Source organism: Hemiscyllium ocellatum, chromosome 9 (assembly GCF_020745735.1).
Source record: "Hemiscyllium ocellatum isolate sHemOce1 chromosome 9, sHemOce1.pat.X.cur, whole genome shotgun sequence".
NCBI classification, from domain to species: Eukaryota; Metazoa; Chordata; class Chondrichthyes; order Orectolobiformes; family Hemiscylliidae; genus Hemiscyllium; species Hemiscyllium ocellatum.
The window spans coordinates 40,768,122-40,784,728 of NC_083409.1; the positions used below are offsets into that span (position 1 = coordinate 40,768,122).

The 16,607-nt window shown below is 38.8% G+C and overlaps 1 protein-coding gene across 1 annotated transcript in view; it reads right to left on the bottom strand.

Moving 5' to 3' along the window:
• Window positions 1–2,037: 2,037 nt before the first annotated feature.
• uchl5 (ubiquitin carboxyl-terminal hydrolase L5) overlaps window positions 2,038–16,607 on the bottom strand; it is a 38,728-nt gene continuing 24,158 nt past the window's right edge. Inside the window, exons 8-11 of the mRNA XM_060829707.1 lie at window positions 14,130–14,232; window positions 6,614–6,727; window positions 4,489–4,587; window positions 2,038–2,440 (exon numbers count right to left, since the gene is read on the bottom strand). Coding sequence (XP_060685690.1) covers window positions 2,396–2,440; window positions 4,489–4,587; window positions 6,614–6,727; window positions 14,130–14,232 — 361 coding nt within the window. The 3' untranslated portion in view covers window positions 2,038–2,395. The remainder of the gene's footprint in view (window positions 2,441–4,488; window positions 4,588–6,613; window positions 6,728–14,129; window positions 14,233–16,607) is intronic.

Genomic DNA, 16,607 nt, shown 5'->3' on the forward strand with positions numbered 1-16,607 from the left:
AACTTTGTGTGCCTGCCAGCAGTTTCTTTCCTAACTCTCGTGCCACCACCGCCCCCCAACCTCACTGTCTGTATTGGTTCCAGGTCAAGGATCACCAGACCACATCGACCAGTATTTCTTATGATCCAAGAACGTTAATCCATTTACAAATTATACCAACGCTTTCAAGTAATTTTCAAACATTCTCAAACCAATTACAGATTCAACTGACTATGAGAAATAATAATTGCCATATTACACTGATTCTGGGACAAAGATTGCCATAGCCCTGCAGCTTCCTCCCACTGTGCTGAAACATATTGTGTCAAAGATGTACACATCAGGTGATCCAGTACATTTGCAATTATACTCCACAACCGCACACTGTCCTAACATACTCATCAAAATGTAAATTCTTTCACGTGTTTCTTATCGTGATCTTCTATCCACAGCCAGATTGCCCCTACCAAGGCAAATCCTCCCAGAGAAAGGAAATCAGATGGCAATTTAACATGCATATACATAACTCTAATGCTACTTTATGACAGCATAAATCCAAACTGCACTACACAAGTGCCTCCTAGTGTTCAGTTGAAGAACAACAATGTTAATTAGAGTCATACAGCACAGAAACAGACTCTTCAGTCCAACCAGTCCATATCAAACATAATCCCAAATTAACTAGTTCCACCTGCCTGCTCCTGGCCCATATCCCTCCCAAACATTTATTCATGTATCTATCCAAATGTCTTTTAAACATTGTAATTGCATCCACATCCACCACCTTCTCAGGAAGACCATTCCACAAGCAGACTACCCTCTGTGTAAGGGATTTGCCTTGTCTTTTTTAAATCTCTCTCCTCTCGACCTGCAAAATGTGCTGCCTACACTTGAAATCCCCCATGCAAGGGAAAGACAGATACCATTAACTGTATCTATACCACGCATTATTTTATAAACTTCTATCAAATTGACTCTCAACCCCCTATGCTCCAGTGAAAAAAGTCCCAGCCTATTCAGCCTTTATAAGTCAAACCTTCCATACCTGGCAACATCCAAATCTCCAGCGTAATAATATCCTTCCTATAACTGAAACCCAGTAATCCAGAAGAGACCTTACCAATAATATGTACAACCTCAACATGACTTTCAACTCAAATACTCAAAAGGACTGGCAAGCATGCCAAACGCCTTTTTAACCATGCTGTCTATATGTGATAAAAACTTCAAAGAATTATGTACCTGTCCTTGTGTTCTACAATACTACCTAAGGCCCTATCATTAATTGTATAAGTCTTACCCTTGTGCATCACTGGACCCAAAACATTAACTTTGATTTCTCTTCACAGCTGCTGCCAGACCCTCATATCCATATGCTCAATAATGTCTAGTCCAAACCAGCAACTTCTGTTGTGCCAAATGAAAATGAAGTGGATTTTAATTTGGAGGATGAATAATTTTTTTTTGGATGGCAAGCAGATTTAAATAATTAGGCAGTATTTGTCTCCATGCACAGGGTGTGAATTTTATCGATTTAAAACAGGAAACTCATTCAACAGAAAAAGAAAACAATTACACTAAATTTACTGGGCTGCTAGACGGAACGATTCTAAAATGCTAGGGGTGAAGGATGAGCAAAACAGTTGTAAGTTTCACATCTTTATTTGAGGTTTTGATCAGTTTTAAATCTATTCTTTCAACAATACTATCCAAATTCTAGATATCTGCAATGCTGTCTGCTATGACCTCATCCCATCAGATGGAAAAGGAAAGGACACAAGAAACAAAAGTGGTGCATTAAATATCAGTCAAAAAGATCTTTTTACCTCATTGCTGCTTAGGCAATCATTACTTAACTGATGTATTCCTGAAAATCTCAGGTGAAAGTTTGTTGATATTTCAAAATAGACAAAATTTCTACCACTAGGATCAAACTGCTGTTTTCCTCCAGAGTATTGGTGTTCTCAGACAACTCAAACTTGCAATCACTGAGCTTAATTTGACTTTCAGAATGGGGAAAAAAACGTGGAAGAGGAACAAATACATATGTAAAACAACTCTTGAAAATAATTTTTATTTAGCATTTATCTTGTCATGCACCTAGACAATGTCAGTACTCAACACAAGACAGAGAAATCTTGAAATTAGGGTTGGACAGTGTTGCAGCACTTGAACAACTTTTAAGGACAGAAAAAGATATATTTTAAAAACCTCTTCTGTATTAAACATGGTACATAGTGCATGCACGTGATGCAAATGGAGAACATTTAACAGTCTTGTACGAGACATATAATTACAAATGAGAGTGCTTTGCACTCATTAACTATACGAAAAGTCCACTGGTTATAGGTCAGATTCTACTTCTTAAAACAGAATTATCAGCAGCAAATGGTCACAAAGTTAACGCAGGGAAGTTTCACTTGGCTTCTTGAGCTTTCTTGGCATTCTGTTTTTCTTTAGCCTGTGTTGGTAAACAGATAGATGATTTTGTCATGTGAATCCAGCAAGATGTATTCAACTTTTTGTTTCTTCCTATCGTTTCACGGTATTCCATAATTGGGTAGAGTAGATGTACGAGGGAAACTATGAGTGATCTATCGGCCCTCATATCCATATGCTCAATAATGTCTACTCCAAAGTATATTGTGAGAGGTATAGTTGGCAATTATGCACGAGGAAATTACACCAATGTGATTCTTCACTGCGCTGTCATAACTGCACTGCACATATCATTTAAAATTCCCAATGGTGCTTATAAGCCAAACCAACTTGTAAACTTTTCAAACCATTAGCTAAATCATAAACTACATTTAAATGACTTTAGACATTGTTAAAAATACTTAACATTTAAAAAAAAATTCAAAATATAGCCATACATTACATACTTTCATATACTTGGCCTATTGTCACTTGATCAAAATAACAAACACAGTGAGCATACTCCATGTCAACACAGATCACTGCGATCTGATTATTCATGATGCCATTGGTGGGGAGTTGTCTGTATTTATTTCTTTCTAAAATAACAAATACCCTTGTGCATAGTGCCTTTTTTCATTAGGACTGTGCTCCAAGCCAACTATTATTGGCTTTGTCTAACCCTGTTACTAAGCACTGGAGCAGTAGGCATTGCTCTTCATTGCAAAAATACACAGTTCCAGTTTACCAACAACAATAGAGGTTCTTCAGATCAATGATTTCTGCTCCTGTTCCCTCTTCGGGGATCTTCATACTTGTGCATCACTCCTAAACCCAATCGCCATCTTGAAGTACAGGCTGGAAAGATTCACAATTGGCCTTCCTGTCCTTTCACCGTATGAGTCTCTTACGTAGCTAATTAATAATCATGTGAAGGCTTCAGCCTATTGCCACTGTGATTAATCCAGCAGCAAGCAGACCTGCCAATATTCCGCATCCCAGAATCAAAGAGTGAGGGTTGCTCGGCAAATATTGGGGGTATGGGGAGTCTTGACCAAAGTCAATCAGTGCCTGATTGAGGACATTGGACAAAGGGCAGTGAGTACCCACTGAGAATCACTTTTCTTCTCTAATTTTCAACACCCGGCATCCCTTAACCCCCATGACCCTTACCCTTGGAGCTCCCCATTCCCTGAAAAAAAATCACATTTTTCACCCATGCCCTTGGATTCAAGGGTTCTGACAGTAGCCAGGGCCATCTTGATGGTGCTGCCAGGCACATGAGCTCATGGTGGGCTAGTCTCGAATCCCTGGGGAGCTAATTGAACAGGAAGGCTTTACCAGTGTGCTTGGAACAGTTTGACTACAAGAATACAGTGAGTCTTCCTTGGTACAGACAACATGGGTCTCTTATTAGCTCTCCAGATGGGTAGGCAAGGTGCCCAGCGTCAATGGAAGATTCCACTCCAGGAGTGCAGCTGACCTGCTCACAGGCCTACATTTGTGTTAGCCTTGAAACAAGAAGCAGAAGAGCATATTTAAAAATTGCATTGGTTTGGTTTTCTTCTTCTTAAGCTCCGTGCTGATTTGGAACTCCCTAAATAACTTTTACCAAATCACCAAGTGGAGCATCTCAATCTAAACTTCAGGTCCTACCATGCAATGAAAGCACAGAACACCATTGCCAGATAATAGCTGGACCTGTAAAGTATACAAAGATTTAATCATTTGAAATTAATACGTTAATAAAACTGGACAAGTATGAAGCATGCTACTTTGCTTCCAACATTACAGAGTGTGTTCACTCTGCCTCTCATGACCTTATTCACTTCTGTCAGATCCCACTGCAGTCTCCTACACTCGAACGAAAAGAAGTCCTTGCTTGTCCAACCACTCCCTAGAAGTCAGACCCTTGAATCCTGGCAACACTCTTCTGCACTCTTTACAGTTTTAATATAATCTTTCCTATAGCAAGGTCTATCAAGACCACAAGCAGTATAACTGTCAAGATGGTGGTTCACGTTTACAAAAACAATGTCGATATTAAATACCAACATTCCTTGAATGAATTATAAATAAAGAGATACTTGCCTTTTCTACAAGTGGTATTAACTGCTGGTGCTCTGCCAATGTCTTCAAAAGTTCCATGATAAAGGGCAGATAATTGTGCTTTCTTCTGACATTTTCAATCTGACACAAGACAAGACAAGACACAATGAAGTGAGCTCATATACTGCAATATATACATCTAGAACATCCAGTGACACTCATCCAGCACAGCCACCCACATGACTTATCAAATTTGTTATCATTTGTAAGTACCACTCACTGGGGGTAGGTCCAATTTGGGAACCTGGTTCACAATAATCAAAACTTGCATTCTTAAATAGTTTTTAACCATAGAAAACCAATGCAGAGATAGAGTCAGCAAAAATAAGTGATTAAGCAAAGAATGAGTTACTAGATGGAATATCCCAATATTTAATTAAAAACTAGGGATTTTGAGAGATCTTAGAGAAAGAAGAAGCGCAAGGTAGAAATGCAAGGGAATTTCAGGACAGAATTCCAGAGCATACGCCTGAGGTGTTTGAAGGCACATCAAAGAAGAATAGCAAACCTACAAGAAGCCAGAGTCAGAGTAAACAGAGTTCTGATCATGGGGTCATGTGGGGTTGGTGGTGGTGGTAGGGATGGAGTCGACTACAGTGATAAGCAGACACAAGTTCATAAACAGACACAGCACAATGAGAATTTTAGAGGGATGGGAACTATGCAGCATGATAAAGTCAGGGTCACAGTAAGGTTGGCTTTAACATGCAATTGAATTCAAACTGCAGAGCCTTGAGAGAGAAGGACCTTAAGAGCATGGAGCACAGGAGGATGACTAGGGAAGCACTGGAGTTCTTAAGTGTGGAAATAAAACATGCATTACTGAAGATTTTAAAAGGCAGATGGACTTTAGAAAGATGTGATGAAAATGAAATTAGATGTATTTTGTTATGGGAGAGGATATGGAATTGAAAGTTCAACACTTGGTGACATTCTCAGAAAGAGGATGCTGTCTGCACTGGCAGCTTGATAGGAAGCGTAGGCATGGAAGTTGTGGGAGATCGATCGTCATCTTCATTTCAACTGAAAACAGCTGATTTCTAGAGATTGATACAGGATCTGCAGGTAGTATTTCACAAATATTGCCCATCATTCATCATATATCGGAAACAAGTGCCTATTTTGGCTTCTGTTTGGCATCCTCGGTGACAAAGTTGAGCTAAGTCCTCGTGAGCAGCATTGTTGGGATGCAAGGCTTTTGCCTCATCCACGCATCTATGAGCAGTCAATGCCTATTTTTGGATTGATTCAGTCACATAATGTTTCCTCTAACTTTTGTTTGTTGTACACAGCCATTTTGCTGCCCTGCACAATCCTTTTACGATTGATGCACGGTAATCCATAAGTGTTTTATCTTGTGCAAGGCCTGTTTCACGTACAGCAAATCCCTGATTGCTGCACAGCCCACCAAGTGTGAAGATCATTACGCATGATCCTACTTAACACCCAGATCAACTTCACCACAACTACAGAAAGTACTTAAAGTTGGCGAATCTACTACCATTGCAGGCAAAGCATTCCATACCCTTACTGTTCTCTGAGTAAAGAAACTACCTCTGACATCTGTCCTATATCTATCACCCCTCAATTTAAAGCACCCTCGTGCTCGCTGTCCCCATTCTTGGATAAAGGCTCTCCCTGTGCACCCTATCTAACCCTCTTATTATTTTATATGCCTCTATTAAGTCACCTCTCAACCTTCTTCTCTCAAATGAAAACAGCCTCAAGTCCCTCAGCCTTTCCTTGTAAGACCTTCCCTCCATACCAGGCAACATCCTAGTAAATCTCCTCTGCACCCTTTCCAAAGCTTCCACATCCTTCTTATAATGCGGTGACCAGAACTGTACACAATACTCCAAGTGCAGCCGCACCAGATTTTTTACAGCTGAAGTTCATGGTAATGTCGAACCAATAATATTTGCTTTGTAATAAATCTGAATGAAATATACATTGCTTAGTACTTCCATGGCAAACATCTTTCCTACAATTATGTCTGGTTTTCCAACATTTTATGGTCTGATTTTACTTTCTTATTAACACAAGACAAATCATTCGAATAAGTGAGGCTAATATACCATGTAAAGAAGCTAGTTTTGATAAAACCCACCTTATAGCGTTTTAATTTCTGATTTTCCTCTTCAATCAGCATCTGATATTTAGCGACTTCTGACTGAATTGAGTTTATGACACTGTTACTCTGATCTGTATCCATGGGTTCTTCCTGCACAGGCAAAAAGTGTTTTTTGAAAATGTTTTTGGCATCCAATCTATTTTAAGGCATCAATTGCAGAACCATTTTTTAAATCAATACTTCTGAGTGTACAACTTTCAGCAAGGTACAAAGAAATTTGAAAGTAAAATAAAATCATGAAAACAAACAATAAAACAAGTAAATGGTTGCTACTCCACTCAGTTCTCACGAGCTGTGATTGCATCTTAAAACAGAATTCAGTTAACTCCTTGAAATTATTTTGCTGTATTCAAATAATCTAATAATGCAAATACTTTCAGAACTAAATTCTACTTTGGTCTATATTTTATATTATTTACCTCAAATTATTACATAACTCAGCAGCAGCCAGTATGTGGAAAAAGTGCCTGGAAAATCTACAACATCCCAGTTTTTACAGTTTTACAACAGCTGAAAGCTAAGAGGGCAGAGGGTTTTAACGCAAAATAACTTAAAAGTTAACTTAAAAATCAGGGTCGAAGAAACATCCAAAAAAGGGATACTGAAAAAGAAGGAAACTAAAAGACAGAAATAGACACAAATGACTTAGTAAAACAGCATTAATGCAGAGCAGCAAAATGCAAATTTAGTTCAAGAATAGTCACATAACAAATGGTTAATCCACTCCGAAGAGGGACAAGTCAAACATCTCTATAAATGGTAGGGGAAAGAGATGACCAGCCACAGATGAAATTTAGAAAGTGAATGTTGTCACAATTAAAACAGGTGAAATATAAAAAGAAAATCCACGGGCAGAAAGAAGGTAAAAAATGTCCAACACAAGACAACATTAAAAAGCATCAATGGAAAGAAAAACAATTATATAAAGAGATCTTAATGAGTCCCAAACGCACAGCACAAAAATAACTTTTACTCTTCAAAATTGCAGACAACAAATCATTGAATTCAAAAGTATACAACTCTCAGCTTATGGCCATTTGGTAGTGATGCGACAAAAAGGAACTGAAAACAAGTGACCCAGACACACTCTGGAGCACAAGATGGTTTTAGCTGGGTTTGTGGACCAAATTATTCCAAACACGGAAAATGCATATTATTATGCAACATGATTTCACCGGTTGCTGAGGCAACATTGGAAACTAAAGGACAACTAGAGGTTTTAAAATGAGAATGCTGAGAGGATGTCATGACTCAGCGCTGCACAATTTAGAGCCATGAACTAGAAATGAAATTCGTTGTTCTGTTTGGGATGTGAAATTCAAGATTCTTTTAAAACCTGGATTATATCCTCCCTCAGCATTCTCTCGGATTTTCCTCCTAATGAAACAATTTCACAGTATGCCATTGACCAAAGTGAACACTGCACTAGTACAGTCAGCAATTGCTTCATCCTGCTATTCCAGGACACTGAATTGACACATTTTCCTCAAGTTCACTACAAGCTCACATTGTTCATTTAAAACTACAGGGAACCCATCAGTGTAGTTAGAGGAAGAAATTATTTGAAACCATACAAAACATAGAAATTTCTGAATAAAAAAAAAGGAAGAACAAAAAAAAACATTGCAAACATCAGTCAATAGGAAAGTGAGACTTTTGAGGGCAGAATTTTTGTGATGTTATCAGTATGTTAAATTGCTATAAGAAATCGAAGGAAAAATGTGAATTTGGAAATGATAATGCTGAAAGTCATTGCAAATTTCAAGTAGCCTTTTAAGCACAGCTAAAAATAATCTGGGGGGTTGGGGGGGGGGGGGGGGGAAGCTAACTGAGACATGAAAAAAATAGTAACGATAGTCAAATATATCTGTCAAATTTGGAGAAAGCCTCAATGCAAAGGCTGGCATTCCAACAAGGTGGTCAACAAGTGGACAAAGCAATTGGAATCTGAGCTAATGAGGACCAAACTTTTACAAGAAGCAGCTGAATAATTAATGATAACTAACCTGAAGATATAGTAAATCACGTAGTAGTTAAAATCATCTGACAGCTAAAGCATTGAGTGTTAGGAATCTCTGCAGTCAGAAGGAACAAAATGGTTCAGAAATTGGGAGATTTGAGGGGCAGATATATCAAACTCCATAAATCACAAAAGACCTGGAGAAACAAGGAGCTGGTGAAGTAGATGTGATTTGTGATCCTGTCTATGCAGTAACACTACAGCTCTTAGGACATGGAGACCCAACTTCCACAAGTAAATTGACATTAGAGCTTTTCAATAAAGTTGAGAAGTGGCATCCTGCACTACAGGAAAGATGACCAAATTTAATGTCATCTTCCCTGGAAATACCAGAGAGACAGAATGGAAGCCATTGGTTATATTTACATTTCTAACGTATTGAGACCCAAAAGATAACCAAGATCCCATTGCATACATCCTATAGGACAAATTTTATTTTGTCATACATTCCTGGGGAAATACAATTCTCATCTTCCACAATATGCTAAATTCTAGTGAAAGCTTGTATAAATAGCCAGTTGGGCTGATTTTCCCATGGAATTTCATTCTGCATTTCTATTGAACAGACTGAAAACATAACCAGGAAGAGGAATAACAAACCCAGAGCAACAACATACCTCAACAACTCATTTTTTTTCTTCCACTGGCTGACTCTGGTGAAATCGGTCTTCAGGAAAGCTAATCGTTAGCAGGCAAAAGGACTAATCAGAAGATCTACAATTTGTAGTGTGTCCAGGATTAAATGGCGTCAGACAGAGCAGAAACTGAAGTATTGCATTTGGCCAATATCTCATTTTATTACTTTTGAAGGTCTGTGGTCAATGCATTTCTTCCAGTCCTTCAGTTAAACGACCATTCTTCATGTTTCAAGGCCAGGCTGTGAACAGAAATCATCACAGCAGAATCCCATTCTGTCTTACATTGAGGGTTAATTTTTCAGCAGAGGACATTTTGTCTGATTTTTTCCTGAGGTGAACTGCAGATGCTGGAAATCAAAGTCAAGACCGTGGTGCTGGTAAAGCACAGCAGGTCAGGCAGCATCCTTGGAGCAGGAGAACTGACGTTTTGTGCATAATTCCTGATGAAGGGCTTATGCCTGAAACGTCGATTCTCCGGCTCCACGGATGCTGCTTGACCTGCGGTGCTTTTCCAGTACCACACACTCCTGATTCTTCTCTCACTACTGCAAGTGTGCGGTGGTCAATTATGATATACCAGCTGCCACCTGAACTGAAACCAGCTGAAGCCCAAACAGGAACTGAACAAGGAACCAGCTGGTCTGTTTGACTCAGTTGCAGCTTTTTACCAATCAAGCCACAAAAGGAGGAGCCATATGATTAGATTACTTACAGTGTGGAAACAGGCCCTTCGGCCCAACAAGTCGCCGAAGCGCTACCCACCCATACCCCTAACACTATGGGCAATTTAGCATGGCCAATTCACCTGACCCGCACATCTTTGGACTGTGGGAGGAAACTGGAGCACCCGGAGGAAACCCACGCAGACACGGGGAGAACATGCAAACTCCACACAGTCTGTCACCTGAGTCGGGAATTGAACCCGGGTCTCAGGCGCTGTGATGCAGCAGTGCTAACCACTGTGCCACCGTGCCGCCCACTATGAAAGAGGTTTATGCCAAACTGACTCAGAGTCATAGATCCCTATAAACTAGATGTTATATAAGCTTGAGCTAAGGAAGTTACCTACAAAACAGTGTCATTGGTGTGGGAAATGCTGACAAGCAGCTGAGGAATGAATAGAAAACCCAATCCATGACCGACAGGTCTTGAGATCACTCAGAGACTTTTCAAACTCTGATGTAGTTTAAAAAGTAAACTTGTTTACAATCTAAGGAGGGAATACCAGATATCATCTTATATTGTCAGCATTCCTCATTTACCATGAACAAATGACAGCAAAGTACATGACAGAAATATTTGAAGTCAGTCAATGGGCAAATTGTAATGATATGCTTTCTATAATTTACAAGGCTCTTCTAAACACCAAAAACAATAATCTGGAGAATGATAGATTCAGATTTTTAGGGGAAACAGTTTGTTGAAATAGGCAGATATGTGGGATAAAATTTAATACAGAAAATATGAAGTGATAAATTTAGAAAGAAGAATGAGGAAAGACAATACGAACTAAACACTGCAATTTTAAAGACATAAGCAAGAGTGTAAAGTGACAAGGTAAGTTGATAAAGCTGCTCAAAACAACACACGACCCTTAGCTTTATAAATATAGCCATGAAATACCAAAGCAAATAAGTCTGTAAACTTAATAAAATTAGCCTTGGCCAAAATAACGTATCCACTTCTTGGTCCCAAACCTTTGGAAGCAAGTCAAGGCTTGAGAGAAGAGGCGGAGATTTACTAGACTATCAGGAATGAGAAGCTCCTGCTGTCAAGAATCTAAGACAAATTTCAACTGTTGTTCCAGATCAGAGAGGATTCAAAGCTAAATCAGTGGCTTTGGCTACAGTAAATCAGGAGAAACTGTTGATATCAGTAAGAGGATCAATAACCAGAGGACATTGGTTGTTTTGCCACATAACTTAAATCAGAGAAGAGAAGAAGAAAAGTAGTTTTACATTTATTGCCCTGACCAAGAATTCAATGAATGAACTTCAGTGGCCTCTTTAGTTAACAGTTCAATATTTAGCGTTATACAACTGCATAAGTATTGAGCATATTAACCAAAGGCTTTATCAATGAACAATGTGTTTCTGGAGTAGCAGTAATAAATTAAGACACAGAAGTGCGCTGCCAAACGTAAAGAAAACAAAAGGAAATACAAAAACAGGAACCAAAGTAACAACTGAAAGCCAAGGCAAACATGCTTACAATTGACTCTGTGAGAAAATTAGCAAAACATCAGAGATACTTAAGATAGCAGAGAGATTAAAGCAAAGCAGAAAGAAAGAGGAAAAGAAGGAAAACTTAAAACATAGAAATATATGGTATTCCTTTTAATTATTGCTTTTAAGATCCAGGCGAATAAGTTCTCTGGCCTGTCCAGGATTGATGCCTCATTACCTTTTGACATAATTAAATGCACACTTTCCAAACAGACCACATACTAGACCAAGGGGTATCAGCTCAGAGGGGAATAGTATCAACAGTTGTCCAGGCAACCCATTAGTCCAAAACAAGCCAGTGACGTGAGGATCACAGGATCCCAGATTTCCCAAACTCCAGAGAAGACCAAACGTAACCTGAAAGGCATCTCATGACCCCTCAGAATTCCCAAACTGATTATTCTGTGGGAACTGTATGGGAATCTTACATTTCAGAGGGACAATTCCCTGTCTTTCAGTACATTCTACGGATTAATAAATTAACTCATGGGAGATGAGTGTTTCGGGCTAGGTCAAAATTAATGACCCATCTCCAACTGTCCATGAAGCTGGAGGTGAACTTCTTGAGCTGCTGCAGAGCTTGGGGTGTAGATAGGTGATTGTCAGGAAGGGAGCTCCAGGATTTTGATCCATCACGAGTGAAAGAGTGGTGCTGCAATTCCAATCCTCTATCATAAATGACTTGGAGGGGAATTTGCAGTTGATGTACCTGCTGCCTTTGTCCTTCTCCATCTCGCAAACGCATGACCTTTACCAGTGTCGAAGGAACCTTTCTGCTGCAGTGTATCTTGCAAATAATACATACTGTTGTCGCTAGGTGTCACTGGTGAAGGGAGTGAATGTTGAAAGTGGTGCATGTGGTGTCAAATTAAGTGATAAGGTTCTTGAGTGCAGTAGTTGCGTTTCTGAAGAAGTTAGATACAGATGCCCAGTCATAAAAGTTGTGCTCTGTCACAAGATAAAAAAGGCACCGTGAATTGATCCGATTACCACTCATCAAAAGAATCCCCCACAGTCATTGCTAAATAGGTGATGCAACACATTGGCCAGAGAGTAGCTTCTCAGAATATAGGAATTGTACATCTGGATCATTCAGAATACCTGAACAGTGACCAAGGAAAATAAAGGAAGATTAAAACCTGCTTTAACTGCTGGGTAATTATACAACTGAATTCAGTCTCTTCAACGACCCTACTGTCCAGACCTCATTCCCAACACATGCCTTGCCAACATATCCACCTACCATCCTACACAGCTGACATGCCACCCACTCTCACAAACTGATATGATATTGAAAGCCAGACCCAATAAACTACTTCAACTGACCTAACTGGCACTGTGCTGGAAGGGACACCTGCCTGCCTTACCAATTGACTTAGCCCAGACCAAACAACAACCCTTACCTCTTTGGAAATTGCCTGGCCTGAACATATGCCACATACCCTGACTACCTTGTGCCACCTGTCCGACCCTACACCCACCTGGGGTATTATCCCATCCTCTTGGGCACTCAAGGAACTGAATGGCTGACTGGTGCTCCCAAGTTATACATTCCAAGTGAAAGGAGCTGATGTGATGTCAAAAATATAGTTCAACATTGTTCCAACTTTAAGATTTTAAATTGTTGCAATTTTGAATTGCCTTACAGTGTGACAATTTTCACTGTGAATATTTTCCCCACAAGAAATGGCTGAATATTATAATCTCCAAACTTTAGCTAGCTCAACAAACATTTGATACAGGTCAAGTAGGAGATCAAAACTGGGACACATACTGGCTTTTTGGCAACTACTAAACTAACTTTATATTGTAATCAGGAGATATTGTAAATGATAATAATATACACCAATTAATTATAATAATGCAATACCATGTGTAGATTTTAGATGCTGCATGAACTGCTGAACATATGAAGCATTTTTATTTATTTATACATAGCAAAACTCAGCACCAAGAATAATGCTGATGGTCAGAAACATCATATTTGTACATCTCTCCAGTGGAATTGTTATCCACAATAACAGAAGATGTCTTGTTGGTGATATGTAAAGAGTCCTAAGCACACATACAATACAATACAGTAATGTGCTATTCACAGGAAATACATACTATGCAGAAGAATACAGAGAGATTTAATGGGCAAGAGATGAAATATAAATAGCAAAAATTGATTTCTACAAGTCTTGCAATGAAGCAAGATGTAGCACAAAATTTGGCCTGTAAAGTTCTGATGGTGTAATTAAAAGTTTAATGATACAAATAAAAACACAGACATTGCTATCTATGGAAAGCACTAATCACAGACGCAGCCAAACTCACGCGTAGCAACTAAACCATTGGGTATGAAACCGGTTTACAGCTGTACATCCCTTAAAGTGCAACAGTGAGACATAAAAGTGCGCCTCAAACATTCTTCAGCCTAAAGTTTGTATAAGAGCTGTACATGAAGTTAATTCACAAAATAAACTGCAAAACCATAATGCTCACTGCATGTATGGTTACTATGCATTTACAAAACTTAAGCAATTAAATTCACAGTATGAAAGCCCTAGAAATCAAACAGCAGTAGATATCCATTGATTGGTTTTGCATCGTTAAATAAATCTCACCTCTGACAGCTGTCTCTGTAGGTCTTTAATCTTTCTTTCATATATCATCTTCCTGTCTGACACAATTGCCATAAGATTAAATCTTATCTCTCCCTCACTGTACCTAGAGCAAAACAAAAAGGCAAGGCAGATAAAACCAGGAATAAAGTTTAGACAACCAAACAAAACAATTAGATTTGAACTATTTTCAACATGGTACGCTGAGTGTATTTAGCTCTCTAGTCTTAATTTAAAATTCTTGGGTTATGCCAAAGTGTTTCGTTACCAATAAATTAATTTTAAAGTAAATGTGGAATCTTGTATGCACACAAGGCCCCAAAAATTTTAAATGATATGAACAATGAATTGATTTAATTGAAGATGCTCCCAAAGACCTCTGCTCTGTTGTGAAAAATGCCAATGGAATATTTACACCTAACTGAAAGCACATATCTCAATTAGTTCAGTCATATAGCATGGAACCAACTAGTCCATGCCAAACATAATCCCAAACTAAACTAGTCCCACCTGCCCATTCTTGGCCCATATCCCTCTAAACCTTTCCTATTCATCTACTTATCCATATGTATTTTAGACATTGCAACTGTATCCACATTATAATGCCTTATTATGTTTCATCCAAACTAAAAGGTCTTCAGCAATGCAGCAATAGTTCAGCATGCTGCTGGTGCAGCGTACATGCTGAACTTAAGTCGTGGTGAAATCCGAGAGTACACAGCTCATATTACATGTGAAAAATTGTTTTAAGTAGGAAGCAATCACAAAGTTGTTTAGGCCATCAAGTCTATTCTAACCACTGTGCATACAATTACACATTGTAAAGATCAAGGTGAAAATAAAACACTCAGTTTCTGAATGAGAATGAGTTATGAACAAATTGGTTAACTACTGGCAACCAGGAAATAAGGATACCTAACTTATAATCATTCAATTTAATTTCTGTCTGTTCTTAAACATTCCCCCTTCACACAGTCAGAAATGGAATCTACAGAATGCAGAGAAGTAAACTTTGAATTTTTAAAAACAGTTAGCACTACAGAAGAGCAAGTTAGAGAGGTCTCATAGAAAATAAAGTTGGATAAATCTCTGGGACCTGATCTAACATATCTCAGACATTTTCGAAAGGGAGGAAATTGCGAGACCCCTTGCAGAAATACTTGCATCATCTATAACTACAGGTGAGGTACCGGATGACTGGGGGATGACTAATTTGTACCTTTGTTTAAGAAAGGTTTTAAGGAGAAACAAGGGAACTGTAGACTTGTGAGGCTGACTTTGGCTGTAGGTAAATTGTTGGAGATGATTACAAAAGATAGGATTTATGGACATTTAGAGAGGCAAAAATCAATTTGGGATAGTCAGCATTGTTTTGTGCGAAGAACATCGTATCTCACAAACCTGATTGAGTTTTTTTGATGAAGTTACCAAGAAGATTGATGATGGCAGAGCAGTAGACATTGCTTATTTGGATTTTAGCAAAGCCTTTGATAAGGCTTCACATGGTAAGTAGTTAGTAAAGTTAAATCACATGGGATTCAGGGTGAGCTTACCAATTGGATACATAATTGACTTAATGTCAGGAGACAGACAGTAATGGTGGAGGGGTGTTTTTCGGACAGGAGGCCTTTTACCAGTGTTCCAAAGGGATTGGTTCTGGATCTTCTTTTGCCTATCATTTATATAAATGATTTGGATGAGAATATAGCAGGCATGATTAGTAAGTTTGCGGACGACATTAAAACTGCTGGCATAGTAGACAGCGAAGAATGTTTTCTAACATTACAAGGGTCTTGATCAAATGTGTCAATGGGTTGAAAACTGGCAGATGGCATTCAATTGGGATAAATGTGAGGTATTGCATTTTGTACAAATACGGGTAGGGCTTATACAATTAATGGTACAGCCTTGGGTAGTGTTGTGAAAGAGGGACCTTGGGATGCAGGTATACAATTCTTTGAAGATTGAGAGGCATATACACAGGATAGTTAAAAAGGCATTTGGCAAGCTTGCCTTCATTGCTCAAGTCCTTTGGCTTTAGGGGCTGGGAAGTCAAGTTGAGGCTGTTCAGGACATTGATGAGACCTCTTCTGGAATACTGTCTCCAGTTATCGGAAGGATATTAAGCTGGAGAGGGTTCAGAAGAAACTTTCCAGAATGTTACCAGGTAAGGAAGGTTTGAGTTATAAAGAAAGGATGGAGAGACTGGGATTTTTTCACTGGAGCTTAGGAGGTTGACAGGCAACCTGATAGAAGCTAATAAGGTAACGAAAGGTTTAAATAATTCGAGATGGCTGTCTTTTCTCAAGGAAATTAAGTCTAGAGAATGCACAGAAGTACATTTTGATATGATAAAGGTGAGAGGAGAGAGGTTTAAGAAAGACACGAGGGGCAAATTCTTTACATTAAAGGTGGTTCACATGTGGAATTAACCTCCTGAAGAAATAGTGGAGGTGGGTACAATGACAGCATTTAAAAGAC